Source organism: Buteo buteo, chromosome 12, assembly GCF_964188355.1.
Source record: "Buteo buteo chromosome 12, bButBut1.hap1.1, whole genome shotgun sequence".
Lineage (NCBI taxonomy): Eukaryota > Metazoa > Chordata > Aves > Accipitriformes > Accipitridae > Buteo > Buteo buteo.
Window position 1 is genome coordinate 41,747,481 of NC_134182.1, and position 27,363 is coordinate 41,774,843.

At 40.6% G+C, this 27,363-nt stretch overlaps 1 protein-coding gene across 3 annotated transcripts in view; it reads left to right on the plus strand.

The window, feature by feature from the left end:
- The window catches only part of LRRTM4 (leucine rich repeat transmembrane neuronal 4), a 275,432-nt gene extending 248,350 nt beyond the window's left edge, over nucleotides 1-27,082 (plus strand). For 2 of the 3 annotated variants that reach the window (XM_075042120.1, XM_075042121.1), the window contains one exon: nucleotides 25,796-27,082. In XM_075042120.1, coding sequence (XP_074898221.1) covers nucleotides 25,796-26,017 — 222 coding nt within the window. In that variant the 3' untranslated portion in view covers nucleotides 26,018-27,082. The remainder of the gene's footprint in view (nucleotides 1-25,795) is intronic. The other variant, XM_075042122.1, reaches the window with a different exon arrangement.
- The last annotated feature ends 281 nt before the right edge of the window (nucleotides 27,083-27,363 follow it).

Here is a 27,363-nt window from a genome sequence, read left to right on the forward strand (position 1 = left end):
TGATGAATTTGGGAGGGTCCGGTTCATTATTTCATTGTCTTTGAGCCCAGCAATACCTGTTATTAATTTGAAAAAAAATCACATTTTAGTATAAAACTATTATTAAGTGCTGTTGTTGCAATCAATGAATTAAAGGGAATGAAATTAAATGGAGCATGGAATATAGAGCTGAATTACTTTGTGTGTCGCGTGTGAAAGTACAACGTGGACAGCCGATTTCCTTGGTTCTGCTGTACGCATCAGTGGTGTTGCTGCCTCTCCAAGTGCTCTCATGTGCGTTTCTCTCATGTATTCCAGAGTAGCTGCTTCGAGGCTCAGCTGTATCTGATACTGGGACGACTATAAGCAGGCTGACCTAGACAGTGTCTGCTGGTACTGGCAAATCTGAAATATCAACTGAAGAAGGCTGTGGGATGTCTGTAGAAAAAACACGGAGATAAACAATGAGTATATTTGATGATGCTTTTTTCAGGTTGACTAAGAGTGATCACAATATCTAGCTCTTTTCACTGGTATATCCCAAAGCACTCAGTAAAAAATTGTGCTGTTTTGAAATTCTCAGAACTGAAGAAGCGATGAAAGAACTGATCTGTCCAAAGATACCTAGCAAGCCTGAGACACAAGGCAGGTCTCCTGAGTCCCAGTCCCAGTTTCTAGCTAGTGGTGCCATTAGAAACTTTTCTTCAAAGCAGAGCAGGAAAGCAGAGGAATTTAAATAGAAACCTTAAATTTACTTATTATCATTTAAGGAATTCCATATTTGAAAAGAATGTGTTTTAAATAAGTAACTCTAAGATCGGTTCCTTTTGAAACTGTCTAGGTTGTTTTAATTCTAGAAATTACTCTCTTTCCCAGTCTATGCAAAACTGCTAAGCAACTACGTGAGTCACCGGAGAGCTGCTTCTTACCAGTAGATATAAAGTTCAGGGGTTAAATTTTTGGCAGTGACTAGAGAACTGGGGTCTTCAGTTACCAGCTGTACAACAGAAGCATGACTGGCTGAGAGGAATGAATAGCAATTTTCTGAAAATTAGACCCGTTTTTAAAAATCTCGAGTTGGGCACTCACAGTCCGCGGTTCCTATAGAAGATACTGGTCTTAAATTTCTGTATCTTTTTCTAAGTTTGTGAAGGCACGTGGAGATGAAAACTGGGGAGCAGATGAATGTTAGAGGGTTCACTTAATAATAAAAGAGCTGTGCATTCGTTCTTTTTTAAGTGCCATTTAGTTAGATGCAGCAGTAGCAAGCAGTGATGGACTGACACAGATGGAGCTGAAGTCCGCTGGGAAAAGTCCTATTGCTTCCACATGCTGCAGCATTACCAACAGAAGACTGCAGAGCCGATCGCACTGTGTTGGTGTAGCAGAGAGTGGCAGCAGCCTGCAACAGCAAGAGAAAACTTGTCCCGATGGTCTCCATTTGACTTCATTAGCTCCTACAGTGCCTGGGAGTAGAATGGATTTATATCTCCCTGGAGCCACACGCACACGCCTCACAGGGCAGGAGTCTTGTGCGCTTGGTGTCATTTTCCCTTCCTGTGAACAGAATGAAATTAGCTCGCTAACAGATTGTCCGATACTTCTTGCTGCACTCTACGCTGTGTTTCTGTTTGGCTGCTGCTGTTTCACTTAGCAATGCTTTCTATAAGTTAAGGTCTCATGCTGGTTTCTTTAATTGTACTTGGGTTTTGTTCCTCTCGTACGTATCTTTGCTGCATCTCTGTAAGCGTGTTATTTGCTCCTATCGGTGTAAACCTGTATGTAGAAACACTTTCCTCAGGAGTTGGTCTGGAGAGGAGCAGCATTTTTTACATTTGTTGATTTTGTAACGTCACTGATCCGACAGTTGTTAAACGGGCATCAAAATTCTGATGACTCCGTCATAGGGGTGTAGTACTTTGACTCAACGACTGAAAAAAATCAAAGATGCAGAACAGTTGAAGATAACAGTTTTCGTCTTTATCTGGCTCTTTATGCACTACAGAATATTCTTAGCGGGGTATGAAGGAAAGTCTTCACATCACTTTTTTCAAGAATACAATTGCAAATCAGCTAATCCCAGTGAGAGAGTTTGTTTAGAGAGGGGTTTGAGCACCTGCATGTAGGAAACCCTATGAATGAGACCATCCTCAACTGGAGATGGGAGCTTATCATCCGTGTTAATAGACCCTAGAGAAAACTCCTCATTGATAGGAGAATGTCGTGGTTTCTTATCTTTTATTTTGGATTCTGTGATGCTGTCCTGACATCTGCAAGACAGTTGTAGTAATCTCTTTTGTGCCTGCTACTTAGAACGGCTCATTTTGCTACTTCCAGAACAGGCATTGAGTCTAAGACAGTTCCAGATTTAGGCAGGAATTACTAAGCACTTTAATGGTTTTGAGCACAAACTGCGATTCAAAATGCTTTTGAATTTTCAAGTAATACTCTGAGAAATTTCAGCATGCCCACTTTAATTGAATGGGAGTTCTGAAAAAATAATTCTGAAATTCCAAAAATAATTTTACTGCAATGTTTTCTGTACTGGTCATATTTACATTGAAGAGACTGGGAGTTACTAACGGTATCAGTAACTTTTCCATAGGTCATAATGGGTGACTAGTTTCTTTTTATTTCCTGAAAAACATAAATATATTTCCCATCTATATATTAAAATGAACTAAAGATAGATACAGAACTGTTTACTTTCCAGCTTTAGCTACAGAAGAGGAGAAGTTACTTGGAAATGTACAGTAAAATTTCGACTGCACCAAATTAGTAGTGTTTTGCCTCACTCATTTACACAGCGTGATTTCCAGCCAAAGTTTTTTTGTAGAGAGAGCTTTCATTGCCTAGCTAAGGAATCCAGTGTTCTAGGTTAAATCTCCATCAAACTGAGTAACAGGTAGGTGCAACCTATGTAATTCCTTCCCCCCACCCCATTGCTTCGTAGGAAATAGAGGACTGTCTTTTCTCTGAGCGTTGTTCAAGCTGTGAGGCAGTGTTGCCGTATAGAAGAGACAGCAGAAACCTCAGTGACAAGAAGAGAAGAAAATATGGTGCCAGGGGGTTGTGGTGTCTTGGTTTCAGTGAGTTGACACAAATCACTGGGAGATGCATTCATCCTTACAGCGGACAGATCTTCTGGTGGTGTCAGCAAGAAGAAGGTTTCTCAGTGTAAGCATATACTTGCTTCCAATCGCTGTCAGAAACAAGTTTGCTTTTCCCTGTGCTCTGCTGGGGCTATTTCTGCATATGGCATATTGAAAAGTGCAGTATCCATGAATATCAAATTTTGGAAAGCCTTCAAATTAATTCTGTTCCACTTACATTAAATTCTGCCTATCTACATTAGTGTCTCAAACCTAGAAGCTCTTTCCAGGGTTGTTCAGGGGGCTGGGGCTGGAGTTACTTTGCTCATTTTGTTTTTTTCTTGAGTCTGGATCAAGCCCTGGCTATGGACTGGAAGGAATTTAGAAAAAAGTAGAAACCTTGCTCCCAAGCTCTGGATTCAAGGCTTTCCAAAACACAGTTGTGGGACAAAAGGCAGAAGAGTGCTGATCTGGAGATACAGACATGGGAAGAGGCTACGAGAAGGCCATGGGGACATAGAGGTTAAGGATGATTAAGGACAGCTGGGTATTTTGGATTCAGTATGTGATATGATAACATCAAAAGAACACAAATTAATGGGAAGCAGATTTTTGTAGGAGGCAAACAGTTGGTGGAAATGAGCTAAACTCAGTAGGGTCAAACTTGCTTTTGAAGATAATAGCTCAGCTACTTGCAACTGTGCTCAAACCCTCCTTAAACATCAGTTTGCTGCTAGATTCAGTGATGTGCAGCACAGTTAAAAATAGTTTATGGTACAAAATTACAAATTCTGTATTCAGCTGCATGATCCTGTTTACAAAAACTTGGGTATGGTGATAATAGTGCTAGTGCACACCAATCCCTTTATTACTCAAACAACCTTCTATTTTAACACACAATTTATATGGAAATGTATATGGCATTCTGACATAAAGTACTGGTTTTTAGGATGAGCAACCTTTCAATGGGTTTTTGCATTTAATAAACAATGTTAAAAATCTGCTCTGTGAAACCAATATCACGTTACCATGGCAAAGAACAAAGAAATGCGATGAGGCTGGTTGTAGTTAGTAAAAAGAGATTGTATAGCCGTGGGGAACGTGCTGGAACTCTTTTTTACTGCTTATACCATTTCTTACCATCAATACTGGATTTTGAGAGACATCAGATTTTCATGATGGAATTCTAACGCTGTTTGCAGTTTTCCCTGCACACATCAAAATATGCATCATGATCCTCCTGTTAGTTATGCCAATATAAATCAAGAGTAAACCTACTGGCATCAACAGAATTAGCATAACTAAAAGGAGTATAAGCCCCATATCCTTACTTCTACATGTGTGTATGGAGAGTAATATGCATACATTTTACATGTTTATCTGGAAATATGCTCAGTTATTTGTTTCTAGTTTCATAGATTCAGTAAAAGTAAAGGATTTGAGGCTGCTGTTGCTGTTTCTAATACAGTTAAGTACTGATGAGTTATGATGAGATCCAAGCTGAACAGAACAACCTCGCTGAGAATTAAAAAAACAGACATGTTTGTGCTGAAGCTCTAAAACAGGCATTTCTGATGCTAGAGTAAATGGCTATACACCCCCAAGCTGTTAACATGGATTTGATAGAATCACTAAAGATACTTCGTGTTCAAAGAAATTCCTGTTAAGCAAACACCTCTGGGGAAACATAGAAGAGTTGCAGTTAATTTCATCCCGATGTTTGAGCAGGGTTTGGTGCGCAGCTGCAATCATTGAGTTTATGTCTACAAAACCAAGCCTAACCCTAGTGGTCTTAGGGCATTTACACTAGGTGGTTGTCAGTGTGTCCCCTCTTGCGAAGAAGCCTGCTTCCCATTAAGTTTAGTTTCTTAGTTGGTTTTATCAGAAGCACTGGAGACATCTTGCTAATCTATAAGGCGTCCAGCTTCTCCTTCTGCAGTGGGCTCTGTGCTACAGGTTTGAAGAACAGCAGGGCAGGATCTCATTTTTAATAAGTTCTAAAAAATTAATCTGAATGGCCTCCCCTCTTTAAGCACATGTAATGTTGGAGCCAGACTTCCAAAGGCTTTCAGGTAGCTTAAAGATACTAGAAAATTGATTTATGGGATTTACAGAAATGTTTCAGAAGGCTAGGACCCAACTTCCTGAATCTTCAACAATTTTCATCTCTGAAAACAGTTTTGAAAGTCACTAGATGAATCAGTTTCCATCTTTAGACAGCTAAATATCTTGGTTCTCCATGTTTTACTTGTGACTTTTAGAAGTTCAGTAAAAGAAAAAAAGCAACCAACCTCTGAAAACAGAGCTTGAAGTAGTAGGCAACCCCAACGTTGTTTCTAGACAGTGCTTTTGCCAATATAATCTATCAGCAGCAAAGTCTGCTGCAGGCCTGTAAGGCACTAGTCAAGTGTTTTCTCCGTGAAACAGTAAGTTTGAAAAAGTTGGAACTGGTAGGATTTCATACAAGGGACCCAAACGTGCGAATGCATAGGATATTTTTGCTCTCTCTGATCTTCCTGAAACCAACGTATCTTGAAAGTTCTGTGATACAAAATTCAGTTTTTATACAGATAAGATGGTTTAAAAACAAACAAACAAACAGATAAGTCAACAAAGAAGAAAGCTTCCTGAAATTTCTTACTGCTTTACACTGAGCTGCTAAATTAAAAAGGAAAAAAGGTAGTAATTTCAAAATAAGTGTAAGCTCTCCACGTCTTCTTTATGGTTTGAAAATATGGAAGTGGGACAGGGGAAATAAAAAGAAATTCACCTTTGCCCCAAAAATATAAAGCCAGTATTACTTTTAGGGACAAATTTAAAGTAACGGATTTTCCTTAAGGGGAACAAATAACTAGCAGTTTGAGATTAAATGACACCGAGGTATTTTTAAGAACAGGGACTTCTCTCACCTTCTTTCAACAGCTCTGAGAAGTGGAAGCCATAGCTTTCTCGTGACAATGAGTGAAGAGAATTCCTATTAATGCAACCCAGAGTGCAGAAAGCCCTTGTTTCCCTTATCTCAGTAGGCTAAGTGTTTAGGAGACAAATGCCCTTCGTTACACTACGCCAAGAAGTTGCCGCTGTTCCGTGGATTGGATTATGTAAGCAGTTTTTCAGTGTCACAAAAGACTGTACTGTCAAAGCTTGTTTTGTGTTAATTAGTAAACACATGTTTAATTTTACATGTGGAAAGAGGTCTGTGTGCTTCAAGAAGTGATTCTCAATTTCCTTTAGTGATGCTACTTCCCTTTAAATAAAGATAAACAGATTACCTAACTTCAAGTGGGATGAAATATGTCTAAATGAATTGCTGTATCTAGTCCAAGCTGGAAATCGGCAACGATGTTTGATGGAAATGGCCACCCAGAATTCTCCCTGGAGCAACTCGAAAACTTTGTGTTGATGCAGGATCAAACCTAAGTTGTTCTGCGCTGGGGGCTAGTGGATCAGTAGCAGGGCTCTTAGAACAAATCAGTGATGTGAAAGGCAACAAATTACCAGGACCAGATGGTGTTCACCCCAGACTTCTAAGGACTGTTGTAATATGAAATTGCTAACCTAACAACTGTGGGGTGTCTACTGCTTATATCAGTCACTGAATAATAAAAGCAGCAAATATAAGATTTTGGGGGGGTTTGTTGCTTGGGGTTTTTTTGGTAGCGCTCTTAAAAACTACGTAGAAGTCAGAGTTGCCACTCAAGGAGATGTTGGAATCACTGTGCATAGTTCTCTGAAGACAGCTCAGTGGTGATGAGAAGAGCAAATAAACATTTAGAAATATTTAGAAAAGAAGTTGAGAATAAAACAGAAGACATCACTGTTACATCCTACTCACTGCATGGGAGTGTTTGCTGAAGTTCTGGTCACCCCACCTCAAAAGAAGATTTAGTAGAACTGGAAAACGCAGAGAGAGAAAAGCAATAGGAAGATCAGAGGTATGAAAAGGCTTACGTAGAAGGAGGTGGTAAATGAACATCCCACACCTTGGAAGAGAGGTGACTGAGGGGGAGATGGGATGAAATCTATAACATTATAAAATGTTATTGCAACAGTAGCCAAGGAAGGATCACATACTGTTTATCGCAGTACTGGAAGGGGTAACATAATTTTATCCAGGGCAATTAAAAAGTCCTGTAAAATCTAAAACGAGTTGAGCAGAAATGTCTGAAAACAAATTTCAGCTGTTTATAGTTCTATAAAAGAAGGTCCTTGCTGTCATAATGTCTCAGTTCACTCGTCTCTAAAAATCACAAGAATCTTACTGTACCTTTTTAGCATGTCAGCTCTTCAGGGACAGAACTATGTTTTCTGTAGGATTTAAGAAAATGGAGTCATAATCTTTCTATGGACTCTACATACTGTTTAGATTGAGCTAGAGATTTATTTAGTCAAAATAATCCAGCGCAGGCAAAAATTGCTATGGAGTTAGTTTGCTAGACAACAGAATAATGATTCCATAACTGTACTAATTATATTAGCATATCTGTGCTCTCAGACTTGGGTAAACACAGATACAAAGGGAGAGCCAGGGATAGGAGAGATTTGCAGGAGTTTGTTTTCACAATGAATGTTGAATGGGACAAGGTTTTCCCTGAATGTGTTTCGCGGCTGTTGTTTTTATACAAAATGTATTGACAATTAATACTTGCTTCTGAGAGATGTGCATGGGTGGGGGGAAGAGAAGTTTCTTTTGTGTCCCATCGTTAAGGTTGCTTATCAAATGAATATTCATGTTCAGGAAAGCATGAAGGTTGCGGTGTTGCACCATGAGGACCTTGCCTCACACCTGGGTTGAGTAAAGTACAACTTGTCAGAACAGAAAAGATACTGTGGCTTGATAATTGCATTTACCACTACTTGAAAGGTCCGATTTCCGTATAAAGGAAAGGGAAAAGTAATTTGTTCTTCATTCTTGCCTGAGAGGGCATCCTGTAGCCAACCACATCAATTGCAAAGGTCCTATTAGTCTTCAGCAGGACCAGAATTAATTGTTTTGTATTACCCGAGCTCCTCACGGTCTCAAGCTGGGATCAGAGCTCCAGTGTGGCAGCCTCTGTCCTATGGGCACCAGATCCAGCATCTTTTCTGAGCTTGATCGGAACAGTGTTTCATACCAAAGCAACCATGATTCCAACAAGCCAGGCAATTCCATGGATATGCATGAGTAAGTAGCGGTTAATGGATAACTGTCCCTTCCCTCCCTTGGTGTAGAGCCAGATATTTGTCTTTCTGTAGGTTCTACCTAGTGCACTTGTTTATCCGAAGGTTTGTGTAATATTTAGCCTGCAGTAATAGAGTCTGTCTGAGAATGCTTGGAAGATCAGTCAAGTGTTTTATGCATGCAGGTTCTTCAGTTTTCTTCTGTCCTAAATTTGTGTCAACTTCTAATGCTTATTATTTTGTGGTGTTGTAAACTTTTCTCCCCCAAATTCATACAGTTTTAGCAACTGCATATATATCACAAAGGGAACATAAATTATTAATATTTTATTCTGTTTAAAAACAAGTAGGCTTATGTTGCAGTATGGTTTGAATGTTGGGTTTATTTCCCCAGACTATCTTGGGTGACACATGTAGAGCAGGCTACGTATAGGTGGAGCATGCTGTTGCAGAAGTCTGTAGAGATTACTTGGAAACCAAGGTTTTTGGGATTAAATACCTACTAGCTTGATATTGAAGGAAAAAGATGAAGACCACTGTTTCTAAAAGAAGGTTGAAGGATAACAGGATTGAAGGGACTGAATGTCAGTCTTTCAGCAGAGTCTGAGCACAAGAACTGTCATCGCGCTGTTAGTGCACAAATTCACACTGCATCAGGTAAGCTGAGAGAACTGTCATTTATGTCAACAAGTGGCAGCAGAGCCCTCAACAAAAGGACATTTTGTGAGGATATATGTACTTTATTGTTTTCCTTTTGTATTGTGATACCTAGGCCCCACTTGCAAAAAGGAAAGGGGAAAAAAAAAAAAGATAGTCCCCTGATTTGTCAGACAAAAACCATATGGTGGAGGCTACAATTGAGCCATGGTTGGTCACACTCCCCTCTAATCTGCAGCTGTTTTCTTTCTGATAGATAAATATGTGTTTAAATAATGCATCCTACCTAACTCTGTCAATTTTTTTTTTAATGTTTCCTTTGACAACTGAATGTTTCCATTATGCCCAATAAACATCTTGGAGACTGACCTGTTCCTACTTTAAATGCACATTAAGACTGCATTTCCTTCGTTTCACCTTCCAAAGGAAACAGTGCAGCTGTTCATTATTTGCAGCACTTAACTACAAGAGACTCATTTTCAGGAGATAATTTTTTCCCTTAGAACTTCATAAAAATATTTTAGTTCCTGACCACAAAGACACAGTGAATAACTATTGCAGAGGAGTGCTGTGAGCTTTGATGTCAGGGCTGTTCTGCTTTAAAAGGGCACAGAAGTCTGTCAATGGCTCATTCTTTTCTTCCATGGTAATAGGAAGAGACTGCATTGCATTGTGTTATATTATAGTAAGGTTTTGAAGCTGAACTTACTACATACCTGTAGTACAAAAAGGAAAAGGGTAACCATGTCAACCATTGTCCGGCTGGCAACCAGCACTTTGCACTACTATCATTCCCCGTACCTCATCTTACCTTGGGAGCTTGTTTATAACAAGGAGATGAGGGCTCAGAGGCTCTTCATCAGAGCACTGAGTATTGTGTCGAGGCAGTGAATAGCTGGCTATAGTCACTGTATACGTTGGTCTTTCTGATTGCTTTTGTGTTTTGATGCAGGTCCATGTACTTTATTTCAGGGTAAAGAATAGGGAGGGGAACACCATAATTACTGGGAAACTAATAGATAACTTAAATAACCTTCCCCTGTTTTTGTTTATATGAGTGGGAGAACACACAGGCCAAAGGAAAAGGCTGCATTTATTACTTAGACTGAGGTAGCACCCAGAGGACTCAGGTTTTCCCAAGGACCCCGTTGTTTGTCCCTTCTGTTAAGTATTGTGATTATTAGTGAATTATAGCAGATGTTGTAAACCTTACTGTGATCACAGCCCCGCTCTGCTAGGCACTGTGTGTGACTGTAGTTAAGGAGTAGTCAATCACCAGAACGCTTACAGTGCCTTATAGGAAAGTCGTATTGATTTGATAAAGGATAAAACCAGTTGAATTTAATGGAGGTGAAATAAAAGGCTATATATATATTGGGCTGCAGAAACAATATAATAGTTTCACTTTCCTGAATTGGAAGACCATCTCTAATTGACTTAATGGCCCTTGATCTGCAACATGGGGGCCAGATTTTAGGATTCTGAGACTTCTAAAGCCTCTTTTAGTGTGCCCCCCCAAAGTCTTTTGTCAGTGTGGCCCTTATGATTGACCATATTTGGGCCATATCACACAATAGAGCCATGTATCTAAGTATTAAATTAGCATTAGCCCTTGCCAAAAGTCCAGCACAAAATTGATGGATTAGGGGAATATGCAAATCTTAAATATATGAAAGATTTATTCAGGAACTTTTTAACACCTATATCAAATATGCTGGATGAGCAGCAAGGCCGGTTCTCCTGCTGCCGGGTCCTGACAACTGGTGCAGACAGCTGAGAAAACAGCCAGAGCTGCTGCGGTCAAAGCTTATCCACGGGGTGGGTCGTACAAGTCACACCGTCATGAACCTTCCCCTCTCAGCGAAGGCCACAGGCAAGGTGCACCAGAGCAGAAACAGGCTGGAAGGAATATGCTTGCAGAAGTGAGGCACCAGGCAAACAGTGCCAGAAAACAGTAAGAAACAATGACCAGAAACTCCATCTAAATATTTAATTAATGTAGAAAACCCATCACTCCATTTCTTTGAAGAACATAGCAATAAGCAACCACAGGGGTGCGTTAAGGTGTGATAAATGATCATGGTTGTTTCCAGATAGATCTGATACTAGTCATTAAATAGGGAGACAACTCTCAGGTGAGGTTGTCTTAAAGACCAAAGATCCAGAGCCAGTTATCTGATGTTGGGCTAACAGTTTCAACTCCTTTTGTCTCTGTTTCCTTGTTGTTTTGGTAGGAATAGTGATATCAGTCTTTATTAAACCCTCTGATGTAGGTATTTAACTCTCCAGATTACCTTGGGGGAGTTTTTTGACCTCTGTTTATTTGTCTATAAATACAGATAAATATAAAGTGAAGGTAATGATATCTGCTCATCTCAAAGCCGCAGCGCAAGACTTATCTGAATAATGATTGCAGAGCCCTTGGATGAAAGGTGCAGCACAAGGGCAAACAACTGACGCTTGTTCTTGTTGCTACCATGATTTGACTTACGAACATGGCAGGCTGAAAACACGCTCTGTATAAAATTTTGCAAAGCCCTGGTGGGTGAACACCAATGGGACTGCAGTACACTTTCTGTGAAGCGTAGCTTATTAGTATCATTATTATCTGTGTTTTACTTTGTGGAAGATAAGACATGCAGTAGATCTTGTATTGTGCAATAATCGTGAATTATTTCTGATTGCCAAACATAAACTATTCCACCAGTGAAGAGGGTGGGTGATCATTTGGCTTCTGAAATACCCAATAATCTCATGAACCCATTCTGTTAGCGACTGAAAAACACAATTAATGTGTAATGTTAAAAGACATGGAGAAATGGCCAGTGCTTTATGCTCTTTTTTACAGAGCTCAGATCATTGAGATAATTACGGTGGGATCATTTTTTTTCAGCCTTCCTCTTTCTGTCTCTTCACCAGAGAAGTGCACAGACTGTGGCCTGCAGTCACAATGTCACCTTTGTTCTCTTCTTAGTTTGGAGTGAAAAGACAGGAAAGGAGCAGAGGTTTCTGAACAGCCTTCAGGGTGATGGCAGCCACGGTGCATGGCCAGAGATGGGTGCAAGACTCTGGCTTGTGCAGGTTATCTTCAGCACCTAGCCAGTTTTTTGGGCTGCAACTCCAATTTAGAGGGGCTTTGCCAAAGAGCTCTACTCCTTGTGTTCTGGGTTGCAATGAGATCCCTCTGTGCTGTCTCTAGAAGGAAGCCCAGCATGACCTGCTCAAGCATCTGTCTTTGCAAGTGCTCATTTCTGTGAAGGCTTTGTTATTCTTGGATTAACTGCACGAAAGTAAAGAAGGCTCTTAGAAGTAGTAGTAGGCAAACCCCTTGCATGGAGGTTGGTAGCATCACCTTAAACTATGGTGTCAAAGTCAAAAACACCTTTAAACTGGGAGGTTTGAATTCTGCTGTGCTGTCTAGGGACACTAGAGAGCTGAATGGCTTCCCTGGCCCCCAAAGGATGTATTTACATTGGTGTGTTAGTTCAGATCAGGATCATACTTTTGACATGGGACTGGAGATTGTCCTCCCTTGATGTGCTTCAGTTAACATCCCAGAGCGGTCAGAGAGAACAGAGACTGAATCCTTTTGAGAGGAAGCTAAACTGGATCTGCTCTGGGAGTTTATAGGACCAGACTCGAGCTAGTTTGATGTAAATCCTCCAAAATGTGTGTGTTGTGGACACTGTGAACTCAACGCCAACTCTTGTACTCTGCAGATTTGCTCATACTGGGCTGTATCGCTTACAAATATATACACAGTCACAGTGGCCACATGATGAGGGAAGTCATTTAGGGATAAAAGATCTGTATTCATGTATTTAGCTCGTGGAAAAATCTGTCCCTCAATCTGTGCATCAGTTTAGAGATCTTTTTCTTGTTTGCTGTTTTCCTTTCTCCCACCCTTCATCTGTCATGCCTGTCTGGAGTACAAGCTCTTCAGGGCAAGGACTCTTACTAAATGCACGAGCATTGGTTACCACAGTGCGGTTTCAGTTTTGGTCGAGGCCTCTAGGCACTGCAAATAAACAACAGATTTTGGATGATGAGAGGCTTATTTATCTCTTTGTATTTCTTCTCCAATCTGTTTCAACCTTGTGTAGTTAGGGATCAGGTCACGATATTGCCTGGATCTCACAGATGAACTAGTCATGGGGTATTTATTCTAGGTGACTGCAACTGGTACAGACCCATCAAAGGGAAAGATCCCTTGCAGGAGGTTGTTAACAGTTACAGCCCCGTGTTCCACCATGCCAGTAATGCACCAAAGTAATACTACACTCCAAAAAAGTCAACTTAGCTATTTGCTGATACCTTCTGACACACTGGCATTACCTTTCCCAAAGAGAACAAGTTTAAAAAATATCAGAGTAGCTGGAAACCATTTGGCTTGTGCTTGGCTGATTGAGAGATTGTTCAAGCATGCTGTCTCTTGTTGACGTGAGCTGCAGATATTTCTAACAGCAGCTCCTTTGGTTTTCAAAATCTAGCTCACAGGGCAGATTTTATTTTCCAGCAGGACTCTTTGAACCTTGTGCTTTTCATTTACACTCCATCGCTACTGCTGTGCTTAAGCACAGAAGTGGTCCAAGTGGGCAACAACTATTTTTTGCTTATTAATGTTCATTGCGTCAGAATAGGTACAGAACCACTTTGTTTGGCTTTCCTGAAATGCCAGAGTCTGTACAGTGCAACTAGCCAAGCAGGCACCAGAGTCCGTGTACTCTACAGCCCTCTCCTGGCTAGATGCAATAGTGCTCAACTGTATAGGCAAGGCGCTTTATTTCTGTTTGTCTGAATGTGTCTGAACACTTTCTGTTTTTCAGAGCTAGTCTCAGGCTTCCGGTCAGATTTACACATCACAATCTGTTTGCCAGTAATTACAGCTTTGGCTCTTGCCAGCTGACAGCTGTTTCAAAGGGGAGAGTGGTGATCTTGACACAGAGCAGTCCCAAAGCTGTTGCATCCTGAACCTATGTTTGGAGCGGCTCACTGTTGGTACTTAGAAATAGGACAAAATTAAGACGACTTGCTGATTTCCATTTCCACAGAGAAAAGACAGCTTGGAGCATCTGTCCTTTCCTCTACTTCTTAACCATCTTGACCATGTAGTTTCCGTGCCAGTTCTCAGCGGGGTGACCACTAAACCTCAGCTTCTGGGGTTTCAGTGGCTTTTTCTGCGTAGTTGCTGCACTCTCCTCTCATGTTAGATAGTGGCTGTTTTGAGGATTTAACATGTGGTTTGTCTGGGGTTGGGGTTTTTTAGTGTCATGCAGACATTCCTTTCTGCTTTAAAAGTCTCTCTAAACTACTGTTGCTCAATAATTATTTCCATTGGTTTTGCTCTCATGGAGTAATTGAATTGATCCGCTTGGTTTTGTAGCAGCAAAGATTGCTAAGCCAAGAATATTTTCTAACCCATCTTTCTTCCAGTTTTCTCAGGGAATCTGAGTAGGTCTTTACTGATGATTTCCCTGCATATTATAAAACTTGCCCAGAGGAATGAAAAAGTCATTTGTTTTCTGTAGAGTATTAAAAAATAATGCTATCATTGTGAAATGTCCTTGCCTGCAATGCTGGACAGTCTTGCATTAATTTTCTGCTTGCTTGATCTCTGATATACAAAGATTCTATAGAACATGACTGAAGCATGAACCCATGTTTGTTATTGATTTTCTAATACTGTGTACTGTGCGAATCCCTACCCTGCTTTTCTGTTCTTCCTGTTTGCCGTTGCAGGAGTCTGTTCAGAACGCAGTAATGACGCGGCTGTTGCATCCCTCCTTTGCATGTCACGCACTCACAGATGAGCAATGGCAGAATATGCTTGCCCTGTCACAGTAAAGAGAGGCTTTAGGAATCCAGCGGGGAGTTGTAGTAATCATATCCAAGGGTCTCAAGGCATTTTATGAGCTTTAATTAAAGTCCTCGTGTTGCTCTGTAGTGTCTTGTTTTGACACAGGTGGGCGGGGGTGAACTACATAGCTATACCTACTGGTAATATATTTATAGCTAGGCAGACTGCTAGCCTCTGAGCTTCAGGTAGATAGATTTTCCTTGGAGCTGCTGGCTTGAACAGCATCACCCCTTAGCACGCTAGTTAAGGAATTAACTTGCTCTCCCATCACAGTTTGTGCCTTCAGTGGGTTTGGCAGAGAAGCTGGGAAAAGAGCTGAGTGTTCATTCCCCATCACTGCTGAGCCAGGCTGTCTCCCAGGGTCAGGGCACGCTCCAGCCACCCCACCCTGACTTAAAGCCCCTGCCTTCAAGAAGCCCTGACACCGGCTCCTCCGGCCTTTGCACCAGGCAGCGTGTCACCCACAATTAGGCACCCCCCTGCCAATTCTTCATCCTCATCCCTGAATTATTTTCTCTCCCTCAACCTAGCATAGTCATTTCCCTCTAGCTCTGCCCTACTCGACCTTAACTTATGGTGCTGCAAGATGCAGAGACTGTACCTCAACCTTTCGGTGAAGATGGTGATTATATAAATCCTCACCCCAATATGAGTCATATATCAGTACCTCTTGGAAACCAGGGGGTTGCAGTTTCCTCTCGGCGTGGGCACGCTGCTCCCATCAGTGCTAATGGAAGTGACATACGCACATCAGGAGGAGAAGCTGTCCCTTCTGCTACTGGATTAATGTTCTTGCCAGTATGTTTGCGCCACCGTACACACCGATTCCTCTGCTAGGAAACAGTGGAGGCAATTAAAATCTTGTCATTTCCCATGAATAGAATCCTGCTGAGACATTTGGTATAATAGGAGCTCCCTCCCGTGTCCGAGAAGGTCTGTAGTGCTAGCGGTTTCCTTCTTCTCTCCCACTGGAGTGAATTTATCTCACTGTTTTCTCGGGAGAGATGAATAATTCCTTGAACTTGTGCTCAGTTTACAGTTGTGACTCTTGCTTGCTTCTCTACATTTAAAGACATTCCTGATCAACAGCTCTGGATGTTGATGGCCTGATGTAGACCATCTGATCCCCAGATCAGGTGAAACAACAGTAGCATGAGCATCTTTTTTCTTTATTTTTTCTGCCAGTTATTCTTTTCGTTGGTACCCATTTTCCATAAAGAAGGACCTCTTCGACTTGTCTTGAGATGACTGAAAAATAAAACAAATTATCTGCTCTCTTAGGTCAATGCCATAATGCTGAGCATTGAATTTTAAATTATGACAGAGGAGGAGGAGGACTCTGTCATGTTATAGCTTTTTGGGGATGTAGGGGCTGGATACTATCTGTATGTTTAATATTGCCATATTAAGTGGAATTAGTGCCAATTATAAATGTGGCTCTAAGCATTTTTTTAATCAGAAATGGGTTGAGACTGTCATGTGACTCCAGCCAAAACCTTTTGGGTATGGTATAACTAGATAACATAGAAGGAAAAACTTCCATTTCTTTTATCGGTCTGATAAGGCACCCAGTATCCCTTTCTTCTAGCACTGGTGTGGGTTTTAATCATAAGCCATCGTGTTGCCTTGTTTATACCGACTCATGCCTTAAGGGCAAAATATTGTGCAACTTGAGTTACGTTTCTCCAGATGTACATTTTTGGTCTCTTGATGTACAGAATCCTTGTACAACTTTAAATAGTATTTAAAAATCTTTAAAGAAACCGTCAATTTCTGGATAGCGCTTTTGCACACTATAAATTCTAGGCAGATCTAATGAAAAGGCAGTTTTTTAATATGAGACAAAGACTTATTTCACTCATTCTCCAGTGCCTCCATTTGTCACTGTGGCAGCAACATTATCAGATGTTCATATTAAATACTGTACTTATTTATTGTGAGTAATGGATGGAGCAGGTTGCCATCTTTATGATCACTGCATGGAAAAACAACTCTACCTTTTCCTTTATTGTCATAATTCTTTTTCGACAGACGCAATGTGCTCCGTTTCCCAAATGTGGCTCCAGACCTAGGGCCTGTGAGGATGCTTCAGGCTCTTAAATACACTGGAAGGTCCAGCTCCATAGGATTTCAGGCCTGAAATGCCAGCAATTTAGAAAGCTAACTAAAGCTGGGAGTGTTGGAGGTCAGGAGAATGCTCTGCGGAAGTTATTGCCGGATTGTTGACCTGTGCTCTGCTCTTTCTTCTTGGTCTCTTGGAGACTCGGCTGGATGGACCTTTGACTTGTCCTGATAGGTTAGGTACAAATGATCTACACTTCGCAGCTCTTAATGCAATGCATAGGGAGCAGAAATTTCTGCTGAGAATATAGCTTTTTGAAGTGTCTAATGGAAGCTGGGTTGCCTTAGAAGAGACTACGTTTTTGAAGGTATGTGTATTTAGGCACCCAAAGATATGGAGAAGCACCCAAGGGGATTCTTTTACATCTAGATAGGTAACTACTACAACGTGCTGCATCGCTTTTCAAAAACTGATCTTCTGTCCCTAAGCAATGTAAAAGCTTTTCTGAACCACCAGGCTTCTATTCCTATTGAATTCTATAGGAAATTATCCTAATAGCACTGAAAGCAATATTAGTGGCTTTCCAATTAGAATATCTAGATAGTTTGTTTATTTTATTGGTCCTCCACGGCAGAAAAATCGAAGGTTACTGAGAATCTCACTTGAAGTTTTTCATCAGTGGGCCTTTTTGTCGGGAGCCAGATACTCCATAAAAAACAGATAAAGCAATTTAAAAGAAATATTTTGCCCAAGGAACAATAACAAGGCTTAGAAGACTTTCTTCGTTCTGGGAGTTTCCTTTAGGGAAACCTTTTCATTTACTGATTGAAAGATCAAATCGGCCCATAGAGGGAGCAGTGGGGTGTGCATGATTTTTCTCCTGATCTCTAGAAAAGCACACTTAGTTAAACAGTCCATCGAGAGGTTTGGTTTTAAAGGGAAAGGCATTTGTGTGATTGGATAGAAGGATTAGGAAGTTATCTGTAGGGAAGGAGAGGAAAGCTTAAAATCCAGTTCACGGTGTCAGTGGAACTGACAGGGTGATGTTATATAGGGGTTTAAAACATGAAATACACTCTGCAAGGATGACTGAATGAATCATAAAATTCTGTCTTTATGGCATGCCCTGCATAGCTTAGAGATGGTTTAAAAAGTTGGTGAATATTTTAATCCCACATAAGAAATTAATAGATATATTTTAATTAACTTTGTTTTATATGAAATCAATCAATTTTGTAGTGTTATATAGTCCTATATATCCATAAGTTTCTTATTAACTTGACATATAATTTATTAGGTTAATATGCTTATAATCATATCTAATACAATGATGTTTGTTTAATCCCTGTAGTTATTAATTATCGGTTAACTTTTTATGAGCTTTAATAGGACACGCAAAAGTAACTGATGACTGCACTATCTTCTGCCCTGTCTCTCCTGTCTGTTGCTTCTCTACGTTTTTCATACTAAGACCTCTCTTCTGACAGTCTGTGTCAATTTTGGGATCCCATTTTCCCAGCCAGAAATACAAGAATTGAGTAAGATTAATGACCCACCTGCCAGTCATTTGTAGTATTTTGGCTCCAAATTTCCACTGATACCAACTTTTTTTACTAGGACATGGTCTGAGACCTGCCAACCACAGTCTTTTATCTCCAGATTAATTTTTGATACAGAAAAGGCTTCCACTGCATATGTTGAAGAAGCTATCCTGTGCCCAACACCTACATCCTTCAGAAGACTTCAGGCTTGGTTCCAAAGACCTTGATTTAATTCTCAGCTCTGCTTAGGAGAACAGTCTTTGTCCTGGCTGCTCACTGCTTGTTTTGACTAGGAAACTGCAGTCTGCTAAATGCATTGTCCGGTTTGGTCCAAATCGTATTCAGCAGCTGTAGTTCAGTGACTGGCAGGACTCTACGTTAGCCACAATTCCAGCTGGACCAATAGGATCCAAGTCTAAATGGATGTAGGATGCTCATAAGATCAGTTTATAGGACTATTACGGCAGACATAAGTGTAAGACAAGGAAAAAAAAGACTGCAGAGGAGTGACTCAAAGGAGATACTGTGCTTTACTTAGAAGAAAAGCTTACTTGGTGCAGCACTTCAACTTGAGAACATATATGCAAGTTTGTATGTGTGTGTGCAAGCATGCAAGAGATTGGGAGTCGACAGTATTACGCAACCCTGTGGAACACCAGCCCTCTGTTCACGTTTAGCAGTATGTCCGCGATTTCTTGGGGAAAACTGCTAGAGACAGGCTTGGTGGTTCTTGTCGCGATGCTAATGATTTCAGGGCAGTGGGCTCAGTACCTTGTAGCGTGGGACCTTTAGCTACAGACCGAGTCGTCTTCCTTCTTGTCTCTCTCATCTCCCCTGGGAGCTGCATAGACCATTAATCTGATTTGGTAGGAAATAGATAGAGGAGACAAAGAAGTGGTTTCTGTCTGGAGCGGGAAGGAAATTGGACATGAAATTGCAGGAAATTGGTTGTGGGAATTGCACCTACAATTCAAGCTACCGAAAGACTCTTGCTTAATGCTTCATGCCTAGTGTGGGTATCCCAACCTGAGGCAAAGTTCCCAGTGGGATCTGTAACTCTTAGAAAACCTGGGCTAATTAAAGATTTTGAAGACCCTCCACATAAAAATCAAGTTGACAGTTTTCTTGATTTGCTCAGATGTCACACAGACAACCACAGTAAAAACAATACTCATAAAAACCTCATACCACCTCATACCAGAGCAGTCCGACTTCTGAGTTCTGAATTTTTTAATAAACGAGATTTTGATTTTGTTGTCAATATGAGAGTTACCTTAGGAAACATGAATTTCAGAACAAAAGGCTTGTTTTAAAAAACAGCCAGGCACTTCTGTGTTTGTTCCAATTGGAAGCAGAAAAAGACACATACCCATTCATGTTTCTTCAATGTCTGCATTTGTCCCTTTTAATGGGTTTAATAGGAAGTGTATGATTGTGCATTTTCCTGAACAGGACTGTTTTTCTGAGCTGACTCCAAAGGGATGTTCCAGGGTTGTTAACTGTGATTTTTCAGCAGCATGAAATCCACTGAAATTGTTTATACCAGCTATATCTGCCTAATGTGCCTAATCAATCTATCTCTAAGGTGAAGCTGTGTGCTTCACTAATCGTAAAGCTATGATAGTATATCTTGCTTATTTTTACTCAAAGTTATGAGAGGGTTTAAAATGAACTCTGAATTTGATTTATCAACAGCTATGATGCTAATTCAGCAATGAAGTCATGGTGTTCTGAGACTAAATATTAGCACTAATGAGAAAACACAGATTCCATATTTTGTAACTCTGAGTTTCCACTACATATGGACAACTTCTAAACTTGCGTGTAATTTAATCATGTAATCATTAACTAGGCAAGTATTTACACATAAATCAGTTTACCTGGATCATGGAGTACCAGCTAACGTGAAACCAGATAATGTTCGACTGCCCAAGAATATTCATGCTTCATTTTTGTTTTTTAGAAGGAAAATGTGTCTACTGCAAGACAGTGGTGGTTTGTCCTATCACATTTTCCATCAGGATGAATGGAGCATGCCTTTAGTTTTAAAAACAGAGTGTTCCTTCTCTTTGAAAACAGAAGCAACAGAACTGAAGACATATGAACTACAGTGTCTAAACAGAGAATGTATAAAGCCAAGGTACCCAGACTGAGACAGCTGAAACAGTCTGGTTCTCAGAAAGTACATCACTTCTATTGCTGGGCTCCAGGTTTTAGGTTCTTGCCAAAGCAGTTACTTGTCTGAGGATCCTGTGACAGTTTGTGCCCTTACACCGTTCTCCTTTCAGGGAAAAAAATAAAGTGCACTCCATCCCACCACGGACTTCGCCCCAGAAACTGTGCTGGGATTGTCAGTCCTTCCTAATACTACATTTCTGTCTGCTTGTTGATAATTCTGGTAGTGAGTCACTTAGACATCCATGGCCATTTATGTTTCTCAAGAAAGAATTTCCTTCTCTGCAGGATAATGAATGGTGGGAGATCTTTCTTCAAAAGTGAGCATAAAGAAAAAACTCGTAATGTTTCCAGCATGAGATAGATCTGTTCTGAAAACGTGTGTTTCCAAAATTTGATTTAACAGTTTACCAGGAAATTATTTCAGCCTGGGACTGCTAGTGATTAGTTCTTGCTGAACTGCAAGTGATTCTGAGTGAGACAAGAGAGCTAATCTCTGTCTGATCCTCAACTAGTCTTCACTGCAATAAGTCTGTTGCTGTGAGCACAGAAGAAAATACTTAAGCAGGAGTCGCAGTCAGTATGAAGAACTTGTTATTTTGTTGAACTCTCTTAGCATTGCTTGGTAGAGAGGTGTCATACCTTAGCGTTCGTATCAGGACCAAATTTCAAGTTGACCAAAGTGTCCTGTTCGGAGGCAGTGCAAGCAATTAAGAGTGTATGAGGGTGTCTAACGTACTATGAGAGGCGGTAGAGAGAGAAAATATTTTAGAAACAAGGTCACTTGATATTCACTTAGGCCCCAATCCAATATTCTTTAAAGCTCACCAAGTTCAGTGGCTGTATGGTAGGGTTTCATCTTTACTGATATACTTTTTAAGTTCCAGAATACAGATTTTTATTGATGTTTTGATAAAAATCTAGGTTTTAATGGCTGCACCCATGAGAAGCAGAAGTCCAAGCTGAATTCTTATAATTTAATTGTTTTTAATACAAGTTTCTTGTGTAATAATAATGAGAAATTGATAGAATAAGTTAGCTAATTTACCTCCCAATATTTCTAACATGAGTAAGTAAACCTGCTGATAAAATTCAGTGCGGTGTAAAATGCCCGAATTGGAATGTGGATACATATATTTGCATGTTGGAATGACTAAGAGTTTAACTGAACATCACTGTTGAATGTCAAAGGAAAAGTGGACAGCGCATGTTGAGGAATACCTTTTTAATGCAGGCCAATTCCACTGAATTTCAGGTAAACTCAAGTTAGTCCAGCTTGTTTTGAAGGGAGTTGTTAAGCTGCAGCAAGGCTGTTGAGCTGTTAACCTCTCCAATGTCAATTCGACTGCGAAAGGGAAGATTTGCATTCTTAAACTTCCACTGCTAAATCTTCCTCCTGTAGCTGGGGATTTATGTAAATTTTGCTTGTAATAGAACCTTTGTTTGAAGTGCGTGGCTGCTAAGATGCGATGTTTATTACATTTAGAGTGAAGATCTACAGAGGTGTGGACTTCAGAAGTCAATACTGCCTAACTAATCCAGCCCATTAGCCCAAAACCCGCACTGAACACTTAGAGTGCTTATAAGGCAGTAAGCTCATTGCATAATGGAGTACGGATTCATTCGTTGACTTAATTAACTATCTGCAACAGTGGATAGACGGTATGATCACTTATTGTAAGGCATTAGAGCAGAAGACAATCCTGCTTGGTGCCATACATGGATTAAAACCAAAATGTCCATCACATGTACACCAGTGACTTTGGAGTTCCTTCTCTTGTTGATTTATGTTTTTCTTACTGCAAAAAGTTTTCCTCCTTCATGTAAGTATTAGGCGGTTTTGGTTTTCAAAACTAAAACAGAAATTATTGAGAAAATGCTGTAAACAGACACGTGCATCATCTGCCGGTAAACGTCTTGGCATTCTGTGTCCCACCCCTGAGCTCCACTAGCTATACCAGACCGTGCTGTCATGGAGCATAACTGTGCGTGAGCACACGGAGCCAAGAACTGAATCAGATGTTATGACAGGTTATATGAAAAAAGAGTTTTGTTTTGTATCTGTTGTGTTTCCGTGCGAGCAACTCTTTATCTTCATTTACAGTTGAACTTTTTCCAAAACTAAATTTAAAGAATTTTGTAGCATAAAAGGTTGTGGTTAGTGGCAGCAGAGTGGCATGGAGGAGATAGTGAAGGAGACCGTGCTAGGGGATCCCAGTTCTTTTCTTGGCCCTGCCTTTGATTTGCTGGCAGGTAAATTCTCAGCCTTACTCCCACTTTCTAGCCAGTGAAAAATGTGTCTGCTGTGGAAACTGCCTTGAGGTAGAGATGGCAGAATCCCAGAGTCTGTATTTATTTACTGAGGTATTTAGTGACCTGTTTGGATTTTTTCACTCCAGTCATCTGCTTTTTTGTCTCTAGGAGGCCACAGCAGCTGAAAGGCCCCAGCTCAGGTTAGAGCTGTGTTGTTTTGGTCCCTGCACAAACAGCCCTTGCCTCAAAGAGCTCTAGTCTCCAAGGGCAAGCAGGGGCAGGACTTAATCTTCTCATTTTCCAGCTCATAAAATGACTTGTCCAAGGTCACATCTCAGTATCTTCAGGCATTAGTTCCATAGCAATAATGAAACAAAAAAAAGAAGTTACTTCAGAACCTGAAGCAAAAATACTTACAAAATTAATTTTCAACAACTTAGATGCTCTTAAATATGTTTTGTTGATCTGTGAATCAAAAAAAAATATAATAGTATCAGCTTTGTTTAGAGTGAACAATGTCATCAGTATTTTCCATCTTTTTTACTTGCACCAAACTGAGTGGTGGTACAATTGTGCCTACATTTGCAATAGTTTCTGCAGTCAAGGCTGTGTCCTGAAAAAGCTTTTGTGCCCTTGGGTTTCACGTATGGTCACTTCACTGTAGATGAAAACTGATCCCTCGCATCTTTCTGAAAATGCAACGTTATGTTTCAGAGAAGTAGTTCCAGGGAAGGAAAGGACGCTCCATTTTGTGGGGACAGTCCTCTGGAGGCTTTCACTTGGATCAGGAAGGGGTTTTTTGAATTGTTTGTACAGTTGTTACCTCAATTCTGGAGGCATCACAAGAACTAACTGGGGAGGGGGTGGCTGGTGGCCTTTCTTCATTCAGTCTTTACTGGTGGTACCTCAAGGATAATGCTTCTTATGGTCATTTGACGTGATTAGTTTTTTTAAATTCCCTTAATGGGATCTAGCACCCAAAAGAGGAAGAAGAAGAGTAGTACAAGAGCCAGGCCTGAGAACAGGGAGGTGCAAATCCATTGCTGGGCTTCATTATCCTAGAAATGCTTTCTACGTATTAACCTGCAACTCCTTAATCTCATGGGTTGCCTGATATATCTGTTTTGTTTTATTTTTTACACTGACAAAGAATATCCACCTTCCCTCTACGCGCGCGGCACAGCGACCCTTATTAATATGATTTCAGACACACGCAAACCTGACTTTTAAGTGAAAACAAGCGAGAGATTCTATAAAACTACTGAGAAATAGTTGAAAAGGAAGCGTGTTTATCCACCGTTTAGGGATGTTGTTGAGATCCTGATCCTTTTGACTCCTGTTTGGAGAAGGGGAGAAAACAAGCAAACAGTGCTGCATACAGGACTCAGGTGGTTAATGTACTGTGTATTATTGCTGTAAAGCCGGGACCTCAATCTCTCAACTCTCCAGAACACAAACAGTCCTTGGCTTTTATGGAATCATAAAGAGCTGCCTTAAAGGCTGAGGACAAATTCAAGCCCTGATACAAATTGGCATAGATATTACTGTATCCAAAGGGAGTTACAGTTTCTTGCACTGTGGCTGAATTTGATCCACAAGTGAGCACAGTTGTCCCATCAAATTCTACTGAGCAGCTTGTCTTCTGCATTCTTGCCATTCAACTGTCACGTAAAATGACGTTTTCAGCTGAATTCCATCTAGTGGAAGAGTTTTGGAATCTCTCCAGCATTCTGCAGAGAAGCAGGGGGAGGAATCTTAACTGCTGAGGAGATCCAAATGCAAGAGGAACTCCAACCCTGCAAAACTTATAATTAGTCTTAATGCCTTTGCTTTTTTCATACCTTTTTGAATGAAGTGCACCGTGCAATGGAAATTTGTGATAAATTAGCTCTGTAGCCTTCACTTAAAGTTCGGCATGGAAAATAAAAAGGCATTTGTTACAAGATTGAATTATGTGTAGGATATCTCCGGCTGTAATGAGCTCAGGTTTTCTAGCAGTGTTAGAATAAACTCTTGCCTGTATCTCCTGCAGTGTGTGTTTTTTTCCCTAAGAGCATATTTCTTTCTACTTGATCAGCTCATCTCTTGCAGATGATAAAATTATCTGCAAAGATTTGTATCTGATGTTGTGCCATAAATCATATTTACTTGTGGGATTAACGTTTGCAAGCATTAGAACATTTATGGTAAAAAAAGAAGGTGGGGGGCTGGCAGTTTCTGAATATTTACATAAAGAAGAGAGATGGGATTCAGGATAGATCTTGCAGACTGTTCAAATATATGACCATTTTTACAAGGTGTAGATCTGCTCAGCTCCAGCGAGCATCAGTTGAGCCGCTTTGATAGTGTTTCTGTTGGTGAGGTTGTAAGATAAAGAACCCAGGAAATCGTGACCTTGGGCAAGCAGCTTTGTCATAGAAGAAATAAACACATGTTCCAGCTGTGCTGAAAGCTACACATGCTGGCAGCCAGGTTTTCCAGTCCTTTGACATGCTCAGGCTGGTCTGAGTTTTGTAGAAATGCTCAGCCCCTTTTGAGGCACTGGAAGAAGGGCCAGTTTTTAAAAGGTTTGTATTACCAGCAGCTTCCAGTTTACCCTCTGTAGCCTGGTTGTCCAAAAGAGGTCAGAATTCGGCACACAAGACCACTTTGAAACTCTGCCCACAAACGTAGTCACCGAAAAGGAGAGTAGCCCCCTCGAATCTGGCTTCAGCACGCTGCAAAGGGCCGGAGCGAGTCTGTGATTACATAGGCTTCCAGCAGATGTAACGTCCGTCCACGAGTGGGGACCCACTGACTGTCACGAATGTCCGCAGTCCTGTTCAAGAGAGATCTGCACGTGCTGCAGACGACCTAGAAGCCTCAAAGGTTTATCTTGCTGCGAGAGCTGTGCAATGAACGCGGATGCGCTGAGCACCCAGTGGGTTTGAGGCTGCGTTGCAATACATGCTGTACAAATGCGTGACTAAGCACATTATTTACATGTTTTTCTCTTTTGATCTCTGTTTCTCTGGTGCAGGTTCCTCACCACATGAAGACTTTACCCTATTACAGTTACGACCAACCGGTGATCGGATACTGCCAAGCTCATAAGCCTCTCCATGTAAATAAGGGGTACGATACCATGTCCCGGGAGCAGGCTGAGACAACCAACCTGGAACTCAGTCGAGACCACAGCTTCATAGCTACAATCGCGCGTTCGGCTGCTCCAGCCATTTACATTGAGAGAATACCAAACTAACGATGGCGACAGCTTCTTCAGGGGGCGGAGTGGGGAGTTCTTTTGGGGGACCTTTCATCTCAGAAGAGACCAGGGCAAGAAACTAAAATCTACCATTCCAGTTACAAATGTTCCAACACAGACAAAGGGAAGGGGATAAAGCAAACTCCGCAGACTGTGGAAATGCTATCTTGCAGTACACACTGAGAACTTCAGGATTTTCTTTGCTTTAAACTTTCAAACAAATTCCTCAATGTAAATATTAAAGAGAGATTGTCAAGTTCTTATTAAAAAAAAAAAATAGATTTCACTCTAGCTACATAAAGGGATGGATTAAGAGTTTTGTTTGTATATTTGATTTTTCTACATTGCACGGTTCCAGGGAAGGAGAACCACAGGTAAAAATAGAGGGGGTGGGGAGGGCAAGGGTTTGGGTGGGATGGGTCAGCCATGTTTCCTTATTAAGTGTTTATTACTCTTCAAAGATTTGTTTAATATTTTTGTTCTTTTTAAACAAACAAAAGATAGATATATATTTTCTTTTTTCTTTTGGGGGTTTGTTTTTTGGTTGTTTTTTTGTTTGGTTTTTTTTTAGTGGTCAAGCGCTAATATTTCAAACTTCAGACATGGGCATTAAAGCTTATGTTGAACCAAAAGGACATTGGCAATTGATGCAGCAGAAACAAAGAAACTTGGGTGCATGTACATTTAAGACACAGGCTGTACACTATGGAGGGTGCTTTTGATTTTTACTATCTTCATTGTGCTTCATTGTTGACACTATAATTACTTTTCGGGCTCTAAAAAAGGGGAAAACATGCAACGGAGTAACGACTCTCATATTTACAGTCCAGCGGTGCTTGTTAAGCAAAATTAATGGACGTTTGGGAACCAAAATGGAAATGATGTGCTTGAAATGGATCAGAAGGAAAATCTTTTAAAGCAAGAGTATTTGGTGAAACTCACTGGCTGACACAATTTCTAAAACACAGGAGAATGTGTAACATTGTTTTTTGTTTTTTTAATTAATTATTATGATCAGTTAGTTTTTGTGTAGTTTTTATCAATAAAATGACAACAAAAAAAGTGGTGAAAAAATAAACATATTATTTTGTGGTTGGGACACCACAGCCAAGCTACTGTTTGAATGATTTCTCTGGATGTGTGACACGGTGACTCTCCCTTAGTGGACTAAGGGAACAATGCTTTGTCCTGTTTCACCTCTATCTCGCCTCTTAGAAGGAGCTCAAGGAATTGTTCTGAGGTTTAAAAAAACCTGAGTGTGAAGAAGCTCAATTTATTTGGCTTGTCTAAGAAGAGGTTAAGAGGTAATTTTATCAGAACACCTACATGGGCCTGGGGGAGGG